We start from the raw sequence: 23,512 nt of genomic DNA on the forward strand, positions 1-23,512 counted from the left end.
AATGAGTTGGAGAAGCAAATGGAAAGCTTCTCCTGTATCCTTGCCAAGAAAACCCCAAAAGGAGTCATGAAGAGTCATGAACAACAACAATCTTTGCTTCCAGTACTCTTCTCTCTCTACTATGCTGTCTTTCAGATTGTCTGAAGTATAATTAAAAAGGAAGTTACTAATTCAGGTTATGGTTATGATCCTGAACTTTGCTATACTCCTGAAACTTATATTTGCAAATATTTGCATTTGCAAAACTTGTGTTTGTGTGCACACTAGTCTGCAGAGTAAAGTCAGCATTCAGTGGTAGCCAGGTCCTTGAATAAGCTTTGCTAGGTTCTATGACAAGGGGGTTTGGGGGTCTCTAGTTTCCAGATAGCTTCCATACATACATTCGTACATACATCATATGTACCACAACTCTTGGAACTGGAAGGGATCTTAAAAGTCACATAGTCTGACCCTTTCTTTTCACACACTAGGAAACAACTCCAGAGAGATAGGGTGACTTGTCTGATGTCACAGAGGTACTAAGGAGCAGCTAGGACTGGGATATGAAGCCTAGGCCCTCCAATTCCAGATCCAAGCTTTCTCCTATATGTGTGTGTCATTGATCACAGATTGGAGGTGGGCGGGGATTAAAAGGGAGAAAAAGTGTTAATGGAACAAAATGAATCTGTTTATTCTCTTGGAGAAAAAGTAGACTCAAAAATCACAATTCACTGATGGTAGATCAATAACCATGCATTTTTTGTATATGTAACTTGGGTTTTAAAGTCCATTTGCATGAGACTCCTCATTGATGATATCAAGCTATGAGAGACACCCTATTATCTCTTAGCTTGGCATAACAATAATCCTTTGCACTCACCCGCTGAATGATCTCACCTTCTAGCAAAATTACATAATTATTGTATTGTTTTGACCAGCACCACCAGGTGTTTTCTGAGCTTGATTAAGTACCCATGTTCTGGTCATGGAGCCCTGTTCCGAATCAATCTTGTCTCATTGTTGCTGAGGCCCCTTTGCAGCTGTTGCAGCTCACTGTGTAATTATTGGTTGAAATATTGAGATCCCTCCACATTGCCTCAAGTGCCCCCTCCCTAGAGTTGAGGCTCTAGCAGATGTCCTAGCTTGCAAGCCTTACCCTCACTTTGAAACTAAACTTCTGCTTGATTTTTAACTCTTGCTTTGGCCACTCACAGGTTAGAGTCCAGTTCTGTCTGGTGGACGATTGAGATTCAATATTCAGTGCCCCATGAAGTGAGGGGCAGAGTTGTCGAGAGCTTGAGAGAAGATCGATTTTGATCTTATGGCTTTCAGTTTTAAGAAAGAAGATTATGGTTTTGGATTCTCTTTAGGTCCCTAAGGAAAGAGAAATATTCTGGGAAAAAGCAGATGGATAGAGAAATTGGCACTTCCATCTCATCAGCTTCTTCCTATTGTAGCCAGTTGCTCCCTGAATATTGTAAGTCTAAGGGAAACAATTTTTAAGTCCTAGCTGAGTTCCTGATCAACATCGTTTAACAGAAAAGGACTTTCAAACTATACATTGAAGACTTGACTTCTTTCCCATTAAGTACCAGTTCCACAGTGAACATGCATAGCAAATAGCAACCCTATTTATCCTATTAAACCTATTTACTTATAAATCTATTTATCCAAGCTGATAGCAAACAGAAGTCAGAGAAGACAAACAGATAAGAATATGTACCACACAATACAGAGAGTGAATGAACTTTCCCACTGGGAGTGAGATATTTCAACCAAAAAAAGAGAGGCTTGGATGTTGTGGAATGCACAACTCCTGGAAATGCCAGAAATCAGATCAGCTGTTCTGGCTTTCACAGAGATCATGGAAAGTAAGAGAAAGACAAAAAGACACCAGTGTTCTTCCAAAGTGAAGACAAGTGAAAATGGAGTCTTTTTATTATCATTAACTGTACCCTTAAATGCGCTGCTAAAGAAACACAAATGAAAACAAAAAGTAGATAAATCAGTCAGTGTATGAAGGAACTATGTGAAAGTTGGGTTCTAGAAGAAATTTTAACATTCTCAGACAAACTGTCCTCCTATCTGGGCAAGTGGCTTGTAGCTCCTGCAGATCGTTCCCACACTCCTCACCCTCTCTGCTCCCAAAGCTTCTCAGCCTTCCACCAGCCAATGAGCAGACCGAGGTGGGAGTTTGTGGCAGATCAGAATAACACACATTACTTACTGCAGACTGAGTGCAGATTAAGCAGGTCAAATGCCTGGGAAAGTACAGCCTGGCAATTTAGCAAACTGTGCACAGGCTAGACAGGTGTGATTACCTAGAAGGTCACAGGTGTCATTTAAGTGGGAAATTCCATAAAGTCTCCAAGATGATAAGCTGAAAAGAGAAACATGACTAATTTTCTGGCTTTTCTATTATGACAGCTTCTCTCCAAAGTTTCTACCTTTTGGGACATGCATCTGGAACTTTATGTCCTTTTTCTTGAAACTGGATCTCTTCTCCCATGCACTTGTCAACTCACTGAAGTATAGAGTATTGAGAAATACATCTCCACCAATAAGGAGATTCCCATGAAAAAGATTTTGAGTTTAGTTCACTGAATGCTGATAATCAACCATTCCACTGTGACCTCTGGAATGCCTGTTCTTAAAGCTTTGTCTTACTCATACTTTCCATCTACTAGTTCTTATTGAAGCCTGGCTCCCTCCTTGACAGCCTTACTGGTCAACTTTTCCAGTTTTGGCTGCTCTTTATTAATTCTTCTTGATTGATTGGTCAAGGTGAGGTAGTTGAAATACTCCTTGCTTACCAATGCCAACCTCCAGGTTCTTCCTCTACTTCTAGTAACTCTTCTTCTTTGAAGTTCATGTCAATCAAAATCCTGGTAGCTATTATCTATAGACCCCCAGGCTATTTCCCTTCCTTTCTCAATGAGTTTGGCACATGGTTCATAATTTTTTTTTCTCTTTTTCAATTACAGACCTCATACCAGGGAACTTCTTTTTTTTTTAATTTCAAGAATATTTTGTTTTTCCACTTACATGTAAAGATAGTTTTCATGACTCATTTTTGTAAGGTCTTGAGATCCAAGTTTTTTTTTTTCCTTCCTTCCTCCCTTACCTCTTTTCTCCCCAAGATAGCAAGAAATCTGATACAAGTTATACATGTACGATCATTTTGAACATATTTCCATTTTAGTCATGTTATGAAAGAAAAATCAGAGTAAAGGAAAAAGCATGAGAAAAAAAACAAACAAAATAGTATGCTTCAATCTGCATATTCCGAGTCTATTGGAATTTCTGATGTCATAGTTGATTATCACATAATTGTGCTGTTACTGTGTTCAATGATCTCCTGATTTTGCTCACTTCACTCAGCATTGGTTCATGTAAGTTTTTTTAGGCTTTTCTGAAATCATCCTGCTCATCATTGATTTAAGAACAATATTGTTCCATTACATTCACATACTATAACCTAGTCAGCTATTTATCAATTCCAATTACTTACACCACAAAAAAGATTTGCTACAAACATTTTTGTACACATGGGTCCTTTGTCCTCTTTTATGATGTCTTTGGGATACAGGCCCAATAGAGATTGCTGTCTCTATTTCAACAGTTTTATAGCTGTTTGGGCATGTTTCCAAATTGCTCTCCAGAATGGTTGGATCAGTTCATGATTCCACCAACAGTGTATTAGTATCCCTGTTTTCCCATATCAATTCCAACATTTACCATTATCTTTTCCTGATATCTTAGTCACTTTGATAGGTGTGAATTGGTATCTCAGTTGTTTTTCTCTAATTTGCATTTCTTTAATCAATAGTGATTTAGAGCTTCTTTTCATTTGACTATAGATGTTTTTAATTTCTTCATCTGAAAATTGCCTGTTCATATATCCTTTGACCATTTATCAGATGGGGAATAACTTGTATTCTCATCAGTTTGTCTCCGTTTTCTATATATTTTAGAAATGAGGCCTTTATGAGAAATACTGAGTATAATATTATTTCCTAGCTTTCTGCTTTTAATCATGGCTACATTGGTTTTGTTTGTGCAAAACCTTTTTAACTTAATGTAATTAAAATCATCCATTTTACATTTTATTATGTCCTCTATTTCTTGTTTTGTCATAAATTCCTCACTTATCCAAAGATCTGACAGTGCATCAGGGGACTGCAACCAATGTATTGACTCTCAAACACCCTAACAACTCATTTCCTCAACCTAATCACTTCCATGACCTATTTTTCTACTCTACCTTGAGCACAGATGAGGATGGTCATATTCTTGATTTTGCTATCACCCACAGATGTACCACATTAAAGAGATTTATAAAATATGTAAAACAATGTCATGCACTAGAAAAACAATGTATAAAAATCAATAAAAACTTTTTTTTTAAAAGAAAATACTGGTAAGCTTTGTTTTTCTCACAAAGAATGAAACCTAATCTCCTATTCTTGTGTATGCCCCATCTCTCCTCTGACACAGCTGTGTACTAGAACAGGCTTTTATTACCTCACATCTTGATTACCGCAATATCCTCGTGGTGGCTCTTTTTCAAGCCTTCTCTACTCCAATCCATGCTCCACTAAAAGCAATTTACACAAGTCTGATCATGTCACCTTCCTATTACCTTCCCATTACCTCTAGGAGCAAATATGAAATGCTCACTTTGGCATTCTAAGCTCTTCATAACCTAGCGCCCACTTACTTTTCCAATCTTCTTGCACTTTACTCCCTGCCACATACTTTTGGACCCAGTGGTGCTGGCTTTCTGAACAAGCCAATCTGTATCTTGCTTTTAAGCATTTTCTCTCGCTATCTCAATGTCTGGAATGTTGTTCTTTCCCTGTTCTGACTTCTAATCTCCTTGACTTCTTTTTAAGACCTAACTAAAATCACTTTTTTTTACTCAAATCTTCTCCAATCCCTCTTGATTCTTACTTCTTGGTAACTATTCCCTATTTATCTTGCATATAGTTTGTTTCAAATGTATATATTGGATTGCAAGTCCTTGAGACCAGGGACTGTTCTTTTCTCTTAAATACTGTTTCTAGCACTTGGCACAGTGCATGGCACTCAGTAGGCACTTAATACATGTTTATTGATTGGTTGGGTTATATTTATGAGACTCTCATTTGGATGAGTCAGGTATCAAAAGAGATGCACAATTATTTATTATGCATTAAAAATATTCCAAAGTTTTCCTAACATGATAATTGGAAAAGTCAATGAAAATTTGGAAAAATTAATCAATCTCCATCAGGAAAGCTATTATTTATATACATCAGAGAGTTCAAAACTAATTCATGTTGTAAATGCTTACAGGCTTACTACTTCATCCTGATGTAAAGTTGTATATTACATACAAAGTTCCTGCTTTCTTACCTTGTCTCTCTATCTTTTTTAGATGAATAGTTAAGAGAAATGGAATGTACTTTAATATTTTTTTTCTTCCGGAGCTTTTCAACTTCATTTAGAATGAGATTGCAGTTCAAGTCGGACTTTCCATCAGTCAGAAGATATAGTCCTTTTACATCTTGAAAAGTGAAAGCTTTCTGAAAAAAAGCACAAGATTTAGAGAGGCACAGGGTCCAAGACCCAGTCATAATTATTAAGAACTGGGTTAGAACTCAAGTGCTCAAATGCTATAACCCCTTCCTTTCTGATTGCAGAGAATTGTCATTTCCTACCAAGATACCACGCAGTCATCCCGACATAACTTTGGATCTCCTTCCTTTGGGGATAGGGGCAAGAAGTTAGGGGGAGAGGGAGAGAGCAGGGAAGGTGGTAAAGCTCACCAGTAAAGCTCTGAGGATGGAGGTACTTCCATGGGTTTCCATTTTGGTCACCCACTGCACAGCATTATGGCATGCTTCATCTGTGGAGTCTACCAGTCTATCTTGCCATGCATATAGGTCTTCTGCGAAGCCGAGCAGGTTAAAGCTGGGAATGAAGAGAATGGAGCAATGGAGAATGGGAGTTGGGAGGTAAAGGGATGGAGAAAGAGAGAGAAAGAGACAGACAGAGAGAGAAAGAGATAGAAACAGAGAGACACACACAGAGAGAAACACACATAGAAAGATAGAGAGATGAAGAGAGAGAGGTAGAGAGACACAGAGAGAGAGAGAAAGAAAAGAGAGAGAGACAGAGAGACACAGAGAGAAAGAGGCAGAGAGAGGCAGAGAAAAAAAAGAGAGAGAGAGAGAAAGAGAGAGAGAGAGAGAGAGAGAGAGAGAGAGACAAAGAGAGGAAAGAGACAGAGACAGAGACACAGAGAGAGAGAGAGAGGAAGGGGAGCGAGGGGAGGAGGGAGGGAGGGAGGGAGGAACAGAGACAAAGACATGCACACACACAGATAGAGACAGAGAGAAAGAGAGAGAGAGAGAGAGAGAGAGAGAGAGAGAGAGAGAGAGAGAGAGAGAGAGAGAGAGAGACACAGAAACACAGAAGGGGGAAGGGAGCGAGGGAAAGGAAGGGAGGGAGGGAGGGAGAGAAGGAGAGAAGAGACAGAGAGGGAGGGAGACATAGAGACAGAGACAAAAGAGACATAGACAGAGACACAGAGAGACAAAGAGAGAGCCACACAGAGGGATCTTTTAGTTAGGACATAATAGACTATATTGGATGCTGGGAGGAGGTAACAAATGGGAAGACAGTGGGAGATTAGGCTTCTATGTAGGGAAAGCAAACCGTATGCGTATTTTCTTCCCCTCCTTCTTCCCTCCCCCCCCCCACATCTCTCTCTCTTTTTAAAGTTTTTGTTGTTTTCTGGGATAATTTTAGCTTTTGAAAAAACAAGAATAATTTTCTTACCTTTGTCTGGAAAGCTTTAACTGGAACATTGGTACTTGAGATGATTTTTTGGAAACTGCTTCATTTCCCAAACAGAGCTCAGTGTCAATATTTTTCAATTCATCTAGCCCAGTGGGTTTCAAAGTATGGTCTCTGAGACCCTTTTTGGCCATTCAAAAGGTCAAAACTATTTTTACAATAAAAGCTGTCATTAAAATATTCTCCCATTTTACAACTAGCATGAGGCTAGATTTACTTCAAAATTTTGAAATAAATCTTTTGCTAAAGCATACATTAAAGAAGTTTTTCAAAATATATAAAACAATGCTATGCATATCTCACTAATTAAGTTATTTTTTCATAAAAATGTGTTAATGATGCTAACATGTAATAGATTATTTAAAATAAATATATTTAATTTTTTTCAGTTTTAGTTTTTAATATGATAAATATAAAAACAACAAAATGAGTTTTCAATAATTTTTAAGAGTAAGTAATAACTTTTATGTGATGTTAAAAAGTTTGAGAACCTATGCCTTGGGATATTTCAAAGTATATTTTGGAAATCCTCATCTCCTTTGTTAATCAGTGAAAAGAGGATTGATGAAGATATGCTAAGAAGACTATGAATTGACTATGAAGTGAAGATATACCATATCACAATTTTTTGGCAGGAAGTTCTCCCCATCCCTAGACAAATTCCCTCATTCCCGGGACTCCTTGTTTTTACCTCTCACATTTTCTCAGCTGTTCCCAAATTAGCAAATTCAGTTCTTTCTTCAATTGCTGCAGATGTAATCCCATGGACTCTGATAGGTCTATCATGACACAGACCCTATTCTCCAAAATAGTGCCAAATAGACGACGGCTTCCTAATGAATATAGAAGCCAGAAAAGGGATGGGGTTGTAATTTATGGTTTTTCTGTTTTTATTTCTCCATACAGCATACACCACAGTGCCTAACAGTAATTGTTCAATACATTTTAGTTGATTAAGGCTGTCTCTGATGACATTCTATTAGAAAATATCATTTGTAGCTAAAGTTCAGGGTGGTATATCCCTATAGCAGACTACTGGATACCAGAATGATACAGTGGAAAAAACAATGTCCTGGGAGTCCGTAGTTTTGAGTTTTGGTCCTGATTCTGTTCCAAATTAAATGTGTGATGTTGGGCAAATCATGTGATATTCTTAAATATCTTTAGCTTCCTCATCTTTAAAACAAGCAGGTTGGGCAAGAAGACCTTCTGATTCTAATATTATGTGACTCTGAAATTCACAGATGTGACTGGCAAGCCTACCTGCAGAGAAATCCTCTGCTTTATTTTCCTTTTCTTCTGAAAGGTTCAAGAATGTCACGGTGTGAGACTCAACATGTGTGCCATGTACCCTTCACAATGTATGTTTCTCTGGCCATGGGAACCTGAGCAGGGCACACCAGAAGGTAACCAGAACAGATGCACAGAGAGAATAGGGAGAAGAAATGATGGAATGCCGGTTTGCACAAGGTTGGTTGACTTTCTGAACAGATGTTCTTATTTCTCTTGACCCTCACTATATAAATACAGCGTATGTATATATACACTTCTCTGCATCTTCACACTTATTCTTATTAAAAACAAAACCAAAAACTGGCCAATTGAAGTAAGGAAACTCAAGACATTGTATTATAAAAAGAATGTCCTGGTAACACACTCAAGTATCTTGACATGCTGGTTAGGAGGGAATGCTTTAGAGAACAGGTATTAAAACACAAGGACAGCCCAAACTTTTCATTCCTAAGTGCAGACCAAACCAAATAAAATGTAATTGGGAAATATTTAACAAAACAAAAATATGATAAAACATTTAATGCCTTCTGTTTCCCAAACCCTGCCCCCTGCCCCATCATGCCCTAGCAGCTAGTTCATTTTGCATGTATTTTGTATATACTCATGAGCGTCATTTAAAAAAAAAGAAAAGAAAAAAATGTAAGCACTATGAGGATAGGGACTGTTTCCTCTTCATTTTTGTTTCCCTGGGACATATCAGGATGTCTGGTACATTGTAAGCACTTAATGTTTTTTGATTGATTTAATGATTCTTATTACTTAAGAGCTAAGTCAGGAAAAGAGAAGGTTGTGAAGTATCTTGGAACCAAAATTTGGATTTTGATAGCAGGAAACAAAATTTAGGCTTTGATAGCACTGGGCTACCTCTACACCATTATTTTCTGTTTCCTCAATATCCTTCATGGTTGAGAAACTTACCCGTCAGCAACCACTGAATTCGTGTGATATAATACTTTCTTGCCTTCTCTGTCTGTTCTATATACTCTTCTAAATCCTTGTCCTGGCACTGCAGATGTTTTATCATGCCCTAAGAAAGCACGTAAGAGGAAAGAAGAAATGTTTCTTCTGATTCTGATCAACTACTTGAGGGAAAGAAACTGGACTTGTGATTTCAGCTTCGTGGTCCCTGAAACTTGTGGTCTTAGAGGGCTGCCTGGACCAGAAGTGTCAAACAGGAGTGTGGCTGACAACATTCAGCCAAAACAAATTAAGTAGTTGGGAAAATATTTACTATGATAAATAAAAATAAAAATAGTAAAACTAAGTCAGTATGAAGCCCACAGGGATCCTTGTGATATGAACAGCAATTGTCAGGAATAATGTGAACTCTAACCAAGTTCATCCTATTCTCATTGACAGCTTGATCACACACAAAGGGAGATCACATTCCTGGGACTGTTATCTGTATGACCAAGGGTTATTCAGTCCAATGGATCCTACAGATAAAGGACCCTTCCCCTCCTAAAGAGGGGCACTAAAGATATTCTCACTCTACAAATAATCTTTGTGACCAAAGCATCTTCATTAACCTGTATTAGCATACCCCTCCTCCTGGTATACCAACATGGAGTTGCTGACATAGATGTAATGCGCATGAGTTTGTTTTGGACTAGCACCCTCCCTAACTTTCTCTAATCCTTTAGGCTTCACCTTTACTTTCCCTCTCCCTCTTTTGGTCTTTAAATGGTAGCCCTTCACTCATAACTCACTGCTAGATCAACTTGATCAGCTTATGTACCTTTTTTTTTTTTTTTTTTTTTTTAACAATAAAGGGTTCCTTGTGGCTTCAATAATGCCTTTGTGAGTTTTCCACATTCTGAATCCCTCTCCCAGAACCTGGTGCTTTATTACTTGTGTATACTTTATATGGCTTCATGTCTATTTGAGTTTGACATCACTGACCTATAGCAGAGGTATTTTTTATTCTGTAATCATTTCCATATACATGGTACATGGAAGGAGTATGTACCTCAAACTGTGAATCCCTACTCTGTATAAATCATTTTAAAGTTTATAATACATTCAACAGTTAATTTTCAAAGCTATCCTACTTGTCTGTGATTTCTGCTGGTCTTCCTTTTGTTCTCTTCCAGACATTTAAAAATATTTCAATGAACCTTTTTCTTTTGGCAACCCTATCCCCAGCTCCTTTCTCCTTTTCAACTCTTCCCTCTCTCTCCCTCCCTCTCCCCCAAGTCCAATTCCACAAAACCATTTTTATTTTATTTGTGGTTAATGCTTTCCCAAATATCTGTTCCACATAATTTTGCTCTGAAATTAAGTCCTATATATTTCTGGAATTTATACTCTTGAATTGTGAGAATTCATGACGAATACTACCATTGTATTTAAAACAACAGACCAATTCTTAATTCTAACAACAAAAAACAAACAAATGTTTGATGGGAAATCAGATCACAAGCAGTGGGGGAGGTATAATTTCCACTTAGATGGATTAAATTGGATAGGAGTTTACCAAAAATTCTTGGGACAACCAGGCAGTAGAGAGAATAGAGTGTTGCAGTTGAAGTCAGGAAAACTTGGGTTCAAATGTTGCCCTGCATCCTGGGCAAGTCACTCAACCCTCATCTGCCTGTTTCCTCTTCTGTAAAATGGGAATGGTATTCCTTCTTAGGATTGTTCCGAGAGTGAAATGAGATAAGTAACCACTTTGTAAACCTTAAAGTGGTTCCAATTATGACTTTTGACTCTGTTGCCTTTAGCTAAAATTGTAGTTCTGTCCGATGCTGCTAATGCAGTTTAAAAGGGATTTTTTTTAAAGCTACATTTCAACTTCAATATAGTTGTCCTCAGCTGCTATTTTTTTTAAGCAGTTCTTTGCTTAATACATTTGCTTAATACACTTAATAAAGACATTACTACATTCTTCAATGTGTCCCTCAGTGCCTTTAAAGCTGATCATAACCCTGTCCCATGCACTGGAACACAGATGTTTCTGCACTCTGAAGGACTGCCTAATTTAAGATGCCTAAAGCAATCTCAGTTTTATTGCCTATTTTATCAGCAGGCAAATTAGCAATGATGAGCTACTTACTCATGCAATGTGCTCCAACTCTCCACAACCTACCAGGCTGGCTTAATCTCTTACATGCAGGATTTGGTGAGGTTGAAAATGAGGACTGACCTTGATTTCTGTGGCTGGAAAGTAGGTTTGGACTTTAGATGAAAATTGCTTCTCTAAGGCATCTTCCATTTTCTTCTGATGAATAGAGTTTGCACCAAACAAGAGTTTGGGCAGTTCTAGCTTCAGTTTTTTCAAGCTGCAACTTGTTAACCACTTTTAAATAAAAGAATATAACATTTATTTGAAGAATCATGTATCTGATTGGTTGACTGAATCATCTCCATTAAAATTTTCAGTGTAAAATTTACAGCAAGTTTATAATCTTCCTGGTTGTACTAAGTGTTTATACCTTGTCACCCTTATTAGATCTTAAGCTCCATGAGAGTAGGGGATTATGTGATTTTACACCCTTGTATTGCCAGTACTTCCCAGATAGCAAACTCTTAATAATTGTTTGTGGGATTGGATTGAATAGCCGGGCTATGATGTGTGTATTTCAAAAGGAGTTCGAAGAGTTACAGAGCAGTGTGTATGAAGCATATATGAAAAACCCTCTGGGTGGAGTGTTTTGAACTAGCTTCTGGAAAGAAATAGTAAATGAAGTTCCCATCTTTGAACAGCTTACAAACTGTCTATGTACCTAGACCCCAAAGAAATTTAAAAAAAGGAAAAAAAAACTACACACACACACACACACACACACACACACAATTTTAATTCTGACCATGCTTATCAATTAGAGAATGATTGAACAAATTGAAATAATAATTGAACAAAAATATGAATGCAATGCAATGTAAAATTAAAATTCATTTCCTCTCAGTCAGGTGGTGAATATCATGTTTCAACTTTATTTTTTTGGACTCCAGCCTTATTGCATTGATTAGAATTCTCAGGTCTTTGCAAACTGTTTTCCTCTATAATGTAGTTATCATTTAGAGAGCTGTTTTTGTATACATTATTCTGGTTCTGCTTACTTCATTCTGGGTTGATATATAGAGGTCTTCTTGGTTTTCTCTGAAATTCCATTTCATCATTTTTTATGACAATAAAATAATTTCATTAATACTTCATTAGATTCATATACCTCTATTTGTTTAACCATCCCCCAAAGGAAGATACCCTATTAGTTTTCAATTTTTGTCTGACATGAAAAGAGCTGCAATATTTTTATATACATAGATCCTTTTCTTTTTTTCTTTGATTTCTTTGGGGGTAGAAGCCTAGTGGAACAGCTGGGGGAAATGGATAAGTTGGTAACTTTTTGCGGGTAGTTACAAATTGCTGAAAGAACTAACAAAAGGGATTCTTTCAATGAAACTTGAGAAGATATATAAAAACCAATGCAGAATGAAGTGAGCAGGACCAGGAGAGCAATGTATATGATAAGAATGCTATAAAGACAAATAATCCGTAAAACCTTCAGAATTCTGATCAATACAATAACCAATCACGATTTCATCAGACTGACAATGAAGTATACTACTCAATTTCTAACAGAGAAGTGATAGACTCAGAGTGTAGCACAAGATATAAATTTTTTGGACATGGACTATGCAGGAATTGTTTTACTTTATTATTCTTATTTATTACAAGGGTTTTGTTTTTCTTTTCTTTTTTTCTTTTTTTATTTTCCCCCCCAGTGGAAGGAAGAGGTGGAAAGGAAGGAAAATAGACTTAATATTAATTGAAAGAAAAATTAAAGAAACCAACCCATTCATGGAGCTTTTGAGGTCTTAACTTTTGGCCTGTGGGCCCCTGGTGGACCTTTCCTGGCAGAATTCCTAAATCCATTTGCATATCAAGTTTTACCACCTTGGTTTTTATTTAATTCCAATTAAATAGGTAGCAAAATATAGTACAATAAATAAGCAAATATAACTTCCTTGGACTAATGTCTTGTGTATATATTATGTTTTTTTCAAAAGTATGTAGATACTGTTGAAATAAATGAAGTTCAAATTCATTTAAAAGAATTATGCTCTCTCATATTAACAAATCAGTGGACACTAATAGAAGAGTTACCACAGTATCATATGAAGGTCCTCATTACTTAATTAGGTGTTTAAAAAAGGGTCTTTGTACTCAAAAATTAGGAGTACTGATCAAATTGAGAGGAACTATTGTTTTTTGTGTCATTGTTCAGTCTTGCCCATTCTTCATAATCCCATTTGAGGTTTTCTTGAGGAGTGGTTTGCCATTTCCTTCTCTAGCTCATTTTACAAATGAGGAAATTACAGGGTTAAGTGACTTGCCTCGGGGTCACAGAACTAGTAAATATCTGAGGTCAGATTTGAACTCAGAAAGATGAGTATACCTGAAAATAGGAATGGACAATAGGCTCAGCACTTTAGCTGCCACCAACTAGCTTCTCTGTTCTGAACTACTGTTCAGGAGACATTTATTTGCATGGGCAGCTTAATACCTCTTCAGTTGAAGAAATGTCATCTTTTTGGGGAAGATCATTGGAGAAAATAGGTTTTTTGGTAGCCTTTATCAGTGCATTTTTCTTTTGCTCTGCATCTAGAAGAAAGATAATTTACATCAAATATAACTCCTTCTTGTCACCAATTCTCAATATCACCCATTTAAAAAAATTTTTGTTTTAGGGGCTCTGGATCTATGGACACAGCCATTTCAAAATCCTCAGAATGATCTAACATGTATTTCAACATATTTAACATGTATTGAACTACCTGCCAGCTAGAAGAGTGGGTGGGGGAAAGGAGGGGAAAATTTGGAACAAAAAGTTATGCAAGGGTCAATGTTGGAAAAATTATCCATGCATATGCTTTGTAAATAAAAAGTTTTAATAATAATAATAACAAATCCTCAGAATGATCAAGAAACAGAACACACAGGTACTCATTGTTATGTCCAGGCTGGAAATATAGTCGCCACTCACATGCTGATCCCAATAATTATCAGGATGGAAACTTTAACTTGTCCCATCTTCTGACCTTGGTTGGTTCAGCCTTCTTTAAGCACCCTGGTAACCCTCCACACCTGGAGGTTTATCATATTAGTAAATCTTTCTCTTTGTTAACAAAAAATGAAAAAATATAATTGGCACTTTCTTTGATGATTTAATCTTTTCCCCCTTATTTGGACTTTAATATTTTATTGGCTGTGCTAGAATAGAAGAATTTGATCATTTCAGAAGGGGGAAACCATGCTGGTTAGCACCATGTTGTTTTTTAGCTTAATTCCCACTTTCTTGGGTCAGTTGGTTGTTCTCAAAGAGGACCAAAATCTAAATTAGTGTGGTTTAGCCCTGTTGTCTCTATGAACTCCTGAACTCAAGCCACAAATTTCATTCTTTCCAGTAGCAGGGACTAGAGGCATAAACTATCATATCTAGCTTCAACTTCATTTTAAAATGCTGTTTTTAATTTTTATTTATTTTTTAATTTTTAAAATTTTTTTTAAAGAATGAACTTAGCATTTATATAGTGCTTTAAAGTTTGCAAAGAGCTTTACATATTTTATTTCATTCCAACTTTACCATAATCCTGAGATATAGGTGCTATTATCCCTATTTTATGGATGAGGAAACCAAGGTTGAGAAAGTTTAAGTAATTTGCTAGAAAAGTAGCTGGAGCAAGATTCAAATTCAGGTCTTTTTGACTCCTAGTTCTATGTTCTATCTGCTATGTAATCTTAAATATCACCCACTAAATAATAGAAATTCAAGTCAAGCAATGGAAACTATGTAGAAATGAATGAACTTGTGATTTTGCAGACCTACTATTAAGGAAATCATTGAATTTGATTGGCAGGCACCATTTTATAGTAACATAGATCACAATCCCAGAGTGAACTGTTTCCATTTCCACCAACTAGTTAGAGAGTAAGGAGACCTTTTCCTAACATATGAGAGTAAAAGCAATTTAATTTTAGATTTAATTTTTTTTTTCAGAACAAAGATGTTACTGCTGTTCTGTCATTTCTGTCGTGTCTGATTCAGTTTGGGGTTTTCTTGGCAAAAATATTAGAGTAGTTTGGCATTTCCTTTTCCAGATTATTTCATAGATGAGGAAACTGAGGCAAGTCAGGGTTAAGTGACTTACCTAGGGCCACACAAATAGTGAGGTTAGATTTGAACTCAGGTCCTCCTGACTCTAGGTCTAGTGCTATTATAAACTGCCATCTAAATGTTCCTCTTTTTTTTTTTTCTAATACAAAAACATTTTTTTTTCTCTTTTGGATGCTTTTTCCCACTCAGAGTATAGTTTTTGTATCATCAGTAAGATGTACTCGTCAGTAAGTTAGTAGATGTCAAACCAAGGAAAGAGTAATTCCAGAAATACTGCTACTTTCTTTCCCAGAAGGCACCCTATCAATAGAAAAGTCCTTTTAGATACTCTTACAAAGGGGACCCAGAATTGGAGTTTAGTTACTTGCTTACCGGCATCTTTCCCTTGATCAATAATCAGTATGAAAGATGTGGCTGACCCTTTCTTTGATGGTTTGATCTTCTTCTTTCCCTTATTTGAACCCCAATCTTTCACTGGCTGGCCTAGAAAAATAGAACATTTGACCATTTCAGATAAGGGAAGCCATGATGATTAGCACTAGGTTGTTCTATAACAACTCCTATTTTTTAAATCCCAAGGTATACTCTGAACCTAGAAGACTGGGTTCTTGATCACCACAAACCATGAAAATCTAGTATGAGTGAGATCCTGAGGTAATTAAGAGGTCCGTTTCTATTCACTGAGTATGTACTCACTAGATCTTCACTGAGTTTTGAAATGTTCCATGCAGATCTCATGATTTTCTAGCAAATTTAGATTTCTTTGAACACCTGGATCTGGGTCATTTGCTCTGTTTGATTCTATATTATGCCTAGTTTGGATTTTGTATTAAGCTGTTGATTAATAGAACTGGTCCCCATATAAATACTTTTTCTTTGTCCTCCCCTCACCCCCAAACATGCTGGAGCTTGTGTCTTCTCTTGCCTGGTGTGATGGTTGGTCTGCTGGTGTTTGAGTGCCATGTCGAATTCCTTGTGGAGACAGTCTTGTCAGCATCACTTTTATTGTTCTTAAAACAACAACAACAACAGGCTAACTGGAAAAGATGTCTCGGTCTTTATGTTGTCTGCATCCCAGTAATATCCCAGCCCTGAGAACCTTCCTCTTAACCTATTACTAATTAGCCATGAAAAATAGAGGTTGGGAAAGGGGTCCAGGGAGAAGGGTGGGAAAAGTAGCAAAAAGACACATTTCCTGTAGGAAACTTTGTTAGATCTTGTGGGATGTCAAGGTCCTTACCACACTATAACAATGGATCCGTGAAAGCAGGGAGCTTGACAAAAATAGTAAATTAGTAAATAGTCACCAGAAGTGATCAGTTTCTACCTTTCCCACTGAGTAGAATTTTCTAGGTTTCCCATTGGTTTGATTGAGGGGCCTGTGTGTGTGTGTGTGTGTGTGTGTGTGTGTGTGTGTTTTTACTCAATTCTACCATTTATCAAGATGAAAGTTCTTTTGTTATTAAATGTTGCTGGAAGGCAGTGATCATTCAGCTAAAAAAACCAAGAATCAAAAACCAGCACCATACTCTTGGTCCCCAACATCATTCAGGTGAACAGCCCCTTCTCTAGGTGCCTACATAAAAACAGGTAAGAGATCTGAAACTCTTAAGAGAGGATCTTAAGCCCTAAGTCTACAAAAATTTATGGCACTGATAATCCACAGAGCTGCTGCCTCAGCCCTTTGGCTTAATAACTATTGGATAAGAGGATAAGAGAAAGGTTTTGGAACTGTGGGGTGTTTGGTTTTTTCTTATTTTGAATTATGGACAAGTGTTTGGAGAGCAGGGTAAGAAAGGGTGAAGGACTAGAAACTGAATGAAATTCCTCAATGATGACAACATCTGTGTGAAAGAAACTGAGTATTGATTGTTAGTTATATTTTTTGAGGGACAGATACCTCATTAAAGAAAACTGCCATTTTAGAACATTAAGATCCTTTTTAAACAATGAGGGGCATATGTCTCATTGCCCTGCTTCTGCTCCTAAGCTCTGGGAGCTCTAGACTATTAGCTCTGAGGCCTTTTGGAAGGTTCAGGCCTCCCCCTGGGGACTTAGATGTGTTAGGTCATACATGTACACAAATACACATAAACATACCTGACACTTATGAGTAAGATGCCCTTCTGATGGCCAAGATGAGGAAGTGGCTTTATGTAGATTTGGCCAGGTTGAAAAATAAGTCATCTGCTGCTTCTCCCCTTCCCTTCCTTTTCTATCTTGTCCTGACAAATTCAACTTTAGTTCTTCAGTCTATCCCATCTCCTTCTGGTCCCTGGATATCCCCACAGAACAAGTGCCCACTGCTCTGTTTCCACTAAATACAACGGTGCCCACCCTAAGTACCAACGCTATTCCTCCAACTTGGTCCTCTAAAGCCAATCCAGGCAAAGCAAAATGAATCAGGTTCAGGTTCAGATTAGTTTTGATATCTTTTTCAGACCTAATCTACCCAGCCTGTGCTGACAAGCAGTCTCCTCAGAAACTCTGTTTCCATGGAATGGGTGGGCAGAGTGCTGCTACCAACTCCACCCTCACCCACCTCTAAATCGAGCTGTTATGGGTCCTGACCCTTAGTAAGACAGAGATACTGGTTGTTATTTCCTGGTTACGCAGCTTCCATTCTTTATCCTGGGTCTCTGGACTATGCTCTTGGCCATAGCTGTTTCAAAAATCCTCAGAAAAGGGGCAGATGAAGGGCACAGTGAAAAGAGCACCAGCCCTGGAGTCATGAAGTCAAATCCAGTTTTACATACACTTACTGGCTGTGAGACCCTGGGCCAGTCACTCCACCCCGTCTGCCTCATCTGTAAAATGAGCTGGAGGAGTAAACAGCAAACCTCTCAGTATCTTTGCTAAGAAAACTCCAAATGGAGTCATGAAGAATTGAGATGACTGAAAAAAACAACTTAGCAACAACTTATTGTTATTAATAAAGGGGAGTCAAACCATTCTAGCCAGCGAAAGTGAGGTGGGCTTAGGGCAGCAAAGTTTCCGAGGCTGACTTTTCTCCTTTGCCACCTTTGGCTCTTCTTTGGGGGCCGGGGGGCTTTCAGCCAGGTTTCCACACTGGTTTTTGAGGGATGCTACCAGCAAAGCACACTGAAAAAATGAAGTGTAATGTTAGTGTCACTCTCTAGTATGATTGAAATATCAAGGACAAGTTCAGTCATTGGGGAGTGGTTGGCAGTGTGATCAGAGTGGAAACACATGCATTAGCCCATTAGAGTGACAGGCTTTACAAGCCCTCTTGAAAGTAATAGAACTTTTGGGAACTTATTGAAAGTGGGCCCCCTAAGCCTTGAGGCCATTGCTTCATATTAATCATAGCAGCCCTGTTTTTCCAAATGGAGCGCAGATAACAATCTTGATTTCTATAACTTCATTAACCCATAGACAGAGTAAGTTGTCTTTGTGGTTAGATTGGAAGATTTTCCAAAGGTCCATTAACCCCACCAATGGCCTGATATTCTTCCTAGGTCAGATATTGAAGGCTCCCATTAAAACAGATGAATGATTAACATAATAAAGAGCCAGTGCCATCCAAAAGTGATGACAAATTCATTTTTCAGATCCAGTTGAATAAAAGGAATTGCAGATATTGAGACAAAGAGATAGATGGGGGAGGTATGTTATGATGAGGTATAGGAAAGGATTTTAGAGATCCAAAGAAGGATTCTATGCCACTAGGAGGGTACCACTTGGAAAAGGGGGTAATAGGGAAACTTGAAGCTGAATGCCTGGGAGAGGGACCTGAGAGTCACGTATTTCTTTAACATTTACTGGGCACTGCAGTTACGTGGGAGATATTACATTTGCTTATATTGTGGGGACATAAAAAGATGAATTAGATAGTCTCTGGGCTCTTGTGGAGCTTGGGCTGTTAAGAGAAAATGAGATAGAGAAATAATTACAATATGAAGCAATATATGCCAAACAAGTAGTACAGACAGTAAGTATAGAACTGTGAAGGAAGAATAGATCACTTCTGACTGGGTGATTGTGGGGTTGGGGGAGAAAGGGACTTAGGGAAGGCTTCATGAAGGTGATTGATTTAGAATTAGGCCTTAAATATACTTTTAGAAGGTGGAGGAATAGTAAAAGGTGTAAGACAGTCTAGGCAGGGAAGAACAGCATCGGTATTGAGACAGAATGACAAGAGAAGGAAGGAAGGAATGTAGGAAGAAAGGAAGAAAGAAAGGAAAGAAAGAGACCCAAATTCTCTCATAATTTTGTTTTAGGGGCTGTCCTAACTATATCCCTACTCTTTTACTCTGAAATAATTCCAAAGACTTGGGTTTTAAAGAGAAAAACTCTCATTGATTTAGCTCACTGTGATTGAGTAGGGATGGACTAGAGGGTGAGAGAGTAGAAAAACATAGACTGAAGGAAGGTATAATTAGGTAATTATCACAGAGGATGGCACCTTTTGGGAGTAGTTGATGGCCTTTTCCATCTCCAAGGAAATAACATTGATATCATCACTCTCGAAGATGCCTGGAAGGCAAACACTGAGTAAGTGATTGTGGGAAATTGGTTTTAAGCAAAAACTGTATGCCAGAGGAGTTAATTAAAACAGCAGAAGTTTGTGTTCTGCTGAGACCCATTGGAACTTAGATGAACCATCTTCACAGCTGTTTTCTTTGGTAGCTTGGAGGAAAGGAGTGAATGACTTACACATTCTGGTTCTCCATTTCAGGCTCTTCCCACTAAACCTTACTGACTCTTATTAAGAATAAAACCTTGATTCCACCTCTAAATCCTAAAACTAATCTTGGGTCTTCTTGATAAATTGTACCTTGCCTTGAAGGGAACCCAATATATATGCTGATTCAGATTTATACAAAATATGTTAGGTATGTCTGATTATTTGCCTTATGATGATAGATTTCTTTATTTAGCAAAGTTTCTTTATAATTATTATCAGGATTTTAGCTAAGGATTTAGAAAGGCAGTGTCAAAGTAAGGATGTTTGAGTTCAAATCTTACCTGTGACAAATACTGTAAGCATGACTGTAGGGAAATCATTTTCTCTCTGTTTTTGGCAAGTTTATTAATCAATCAGTAAGTATTTATTAAATACCTACTAAGTGCTGAACACTAGATGGTTCAGAAATGAATGACACAGACTGTAAATTTGCAGAGAAAATGCTGAAGATAAAGTCACAGATCTAATCTCTATCCTGTTATATTATCATTATTATTGATGTAATGATTAACATATATATATATATATAATGACTTCCATTTTTTTTGCCTTAATATAGGGATGGAAAGAGCATAGAAGACAACAAGATGGCTCAATGGATAAAATATTAGACCTGAACACAAGAAAATCTTAATTTAAATCTCTCAGATACTTCCTACTTGTGTGACTATGGGCAAGTCTATCTGCCTCAGCTTCCTCAACTGCAAAATGTGAATAATAACAGCACCTGTCTTGCAGGGTTGTTGTGTGGATCAAACAAAATGGTATTTGTAAAGTGCTTAGCATTGTGGTTGGCACATAGTAGATGCTATACAAATACTAGCTATTACAATTAGCAGACTTAGATTCCAGTCACAGCTTCATGATTCAGAGTCAGTTGCTTATGCTTCCAGTTTTCCAGTTTCCTTATCCGTGTGAAAATGAAATATTAGATCTTAGGATCATAAATAATAATAACTAATCCCCAAGGTCTTTTCCAGGTTTTATACTTTTCAAATTACATTCACATCTATGATTTCATACCAACAAAACCCTGTGGTTTGGGTAGGGTAAATATGATCATTGCTATTTTATACATGACAAAATTGAAACACAGGGGATTAATCAACTTGCATAAGGTTTTATATATATATAAAACTTAATTCTAGGATCTTTCCATTAGATTGTTCTCATTAAAGGACTTAATTTACAAATTTTTTTATCTATACACAATGTTTTAGGAACAAATCTATTGTGAAATATTAGGTGTATTGTTTGGTTTCTTACAGGAGTGTTTGTGAAAGATTAAGTCACCAAAATTGGTAAAAGAATTGAATTTAGATAGATATAGGAAGGATTAGAGAATTGAATTTATGAAGGCTTATTCTCCAATTGATAAATGGTCAAAGGATATGAACAGACAATTTTCAGATGAAGAAATTGAAACTATTACCACTCACATGAAAGAGTGTTCCAAATCACTATTGATCAGAGAAATGCAAATTAAGACAACTCTGAGATATCACTATACACCTATCAGATTGGCTAAGATGATAGGAAAAAATAATGATGAATGTTGGAGGGGATGTGGGAAAACGGGGACACTGATGCATTGTTGGTGGAGTTGTGAACGAATCCAGCCATTCTGGAGAGCAATCTGGAATTATGCCCAAAAAGTTATCAAACTGTGCATACCCTTTGATCCAGCAGTGTTTCTATTGGGCTTATATCCCAAAGAGATACTAAAGAAGGGAAAGGGACCTGTATGTGCCAAAATGTTTGTAGCAGCCTTGTTTGTAGTGGCTAGAAACTGGAAATTGAATGGATGCCCATCAATTGGAGAATGGCTGGGTAAATTGTGGTATATGAATGTTATGGAATATTATTGTTCTGTAAGAAATGACCAGCAGGATGAATACAGAGAGGCTTGGAGAGACCTACATGGACTGATGCTAAGTGAGATGAGCAGAACCAGGAGATCATTATACACTTCGACAACGATATTGTATGAGGATGTATTCTGATGGAAGTGGATTTCTATGACAAAGAGACCTGAGTTTCAATGGATAAATGATGGACAGAAACAGCTACACCCAAAGAAGGAACACTGGGAAATAAATGTGAACTATTTGCATTTTTGATTTTCTTTCCGAGTTATTTTTATCTTCTGAATCCAATTCTCCCTGTGCAACAGGAGAACTGTTCGGTTCTGCAAATATGTATTATATCTAGGATATACTGCAATATATTTAACATATATAGGACTGCTTGCCATCTTGGGGGGGGTGGAGGGAGGGAGGGGAAAAAAACGAAACATAAGCAAGTGCAAGGGATAATGTTGTAAAAAAATTATCCTGGCATGGATTCTGTCAATACAAAGTTATTATTAAATAAAATAAAATTAAAAAAAAAAGAATTTATGAAGGCTTTAGCAATACTTTTCTAAAAGGAAAAAAAAAACTTTCTTTCTCCTTTAAAAGGAGAAATTTTACTTGATAGATCATAGACCTAATGATAACTTTGTCTCTTAGATATCATAAAGGCAAATTGCATAAACTGGCAATTCTGGGACCACACTCTGTTTAGGATCAAAATGTGATAAAGAAAAACAAGGCCCTGAAAAACTGCAAGTTCAGTCTATTATTCACAGCTTAGAATTTGGCAGGAGGTAATCTGTGAGAGTCTCTTTTTCTCTCTCTTCTTGCGCATGCACACACACACACACACACACACACACACACAGTATTTAAAAAAATCTTAGACTTACTAGACTTTAGTAAATATCTGTATCCATCTTCACACACAAATCTATGTACATAGATATGTATATATATACATATTTTTTCTCCTTTCTGAAGGTTATGAATTTTAGAGACTTATTTGCTCTTGTTTACTGAGGAGTTTCAACACACTTCAACAAAAATGGGCCAAGGGGAACTTAGGAAAATTATCTTTATAACTTTGTCTAGACTCCCGAGGAATTTTCCTTGACAATTGCAGCCTCCATATCTATTCTTATATTCTCTCTGCTATATGTATATGGTATCTCCCTCTCATTAATCTCAGTGCTATTCATTTCTTTTCTGTGAGACCTTCCTGATAGTTAACGTCAAGGAGAGGCAATTCTGGGCTGAAAACTATATATATATATATCAAAGGCAGATGTAACTCCTGATTAGTTGAGAGGATTGCTGAGTGCAAATGTAACATATAGTCCAGAACTGGGAATATTACATTTTTGTGTATGTTTCTGCTCTTCCAGATGTGTTACTCTTAAAAGTTGTTAAAATTAAATAGTTTAATATTTAATTAAATAGTTTGATAATAGTTGCAAAATAGTTTATCAAATTAAGTCAATTCCTATTTTGATGATGAATGATTTAAATAGTTGTCTTTGAGTTAAAATTTTCCTCAATGTGATTAGAGTATATTGAAATTTTGTATGCTGACAAAACTTACATTCCTGTTTTCAAAGACAGTTGCAAGAGTGTGAGCTATTGGGTTCAGCCTGCTATGACACATTATTATCAAAGCTAAAGGATTGAAGGATTGTGGGACATGTGTACAAGAAGCAAATGACTGAGGGGGT

The 23,512-nt window shown here is 37.1% G+C and overlaps 1 protein-coding gene across 1 annotated transcript in view; it reads right to left on the minus strand.

The window, feature by feature from the left end:
• The window catches only part of VWA3A (von Willebrand factor A domain containing 3A), an 88,378-nt gene that overhangs the window by 9,560 nt on the left and 55,306 nt on the right, over nucleotides 1-23,512 (minus strand). The window contains exons 21-30 of the mRNA XM_052001211.1: nucleotides 19,663-19,733; nucleotides 18,186-18,338; nucleotides 16,162-16,246; nucleotides 15,609-15,719; nucleotides 13,626-13,723; nucleotides 11,261-11,413; nucleotides 9,034-9,142; nucleotides 7,514-7,655; nucleotides 5,790-5,934; nucleotides 5,377-5,546 (exon numbers count right to left, since the gene is read on the minus strand). Of these exons, the coding sequence (XP_051857171.1) occupies nucleotides 5,377-5,546; nucleotides 5,790-5,934; nucleotides 7,514-7,655; nucleotides 9,034-9,142; nucleotides 11,261-11,413; nucleotides 13,626-13,723; nucleotides 15,609-15,719; nucleotides 16,162-16,246; nucleotides 18,186-18,338; nucleotides 19,663-19,733 (1,237 nt within the window). The remainder of the gene's footprint in view (nucleotides 1-5,376; nucleotides 5,547-5,789; nucleotides 5,935-7,513; nucleotides 7,656-9,033; nucleotides 9,143-11,260; nucleotides 11,414-13,625; nucleotides 13,724-15,608; nucleotides 15,720-16,161; nucleotides 16,247-18,185; nucleotides 18,339-19,662; nucleotides 19,734-23,512) is intronic.

Source organism: Antechinus flavipes, chromosome 1 (genome assembly GCF_016432865.1).
Source record: "Antechinus flavipes isolate AdamAnt ecotype Samford, QLD, Australia chromosome 1, AdamAnt_v2, whole genome shotgun sequence".
In the NCBI taxonomy this organism is placed as follows: domain Eukaryota; kingdom Metazoa; phylum Chordata; class Mammalia; order Dasyuromorphia; family Dasyuridae; genus Antechinus; species Antechinus flavipes.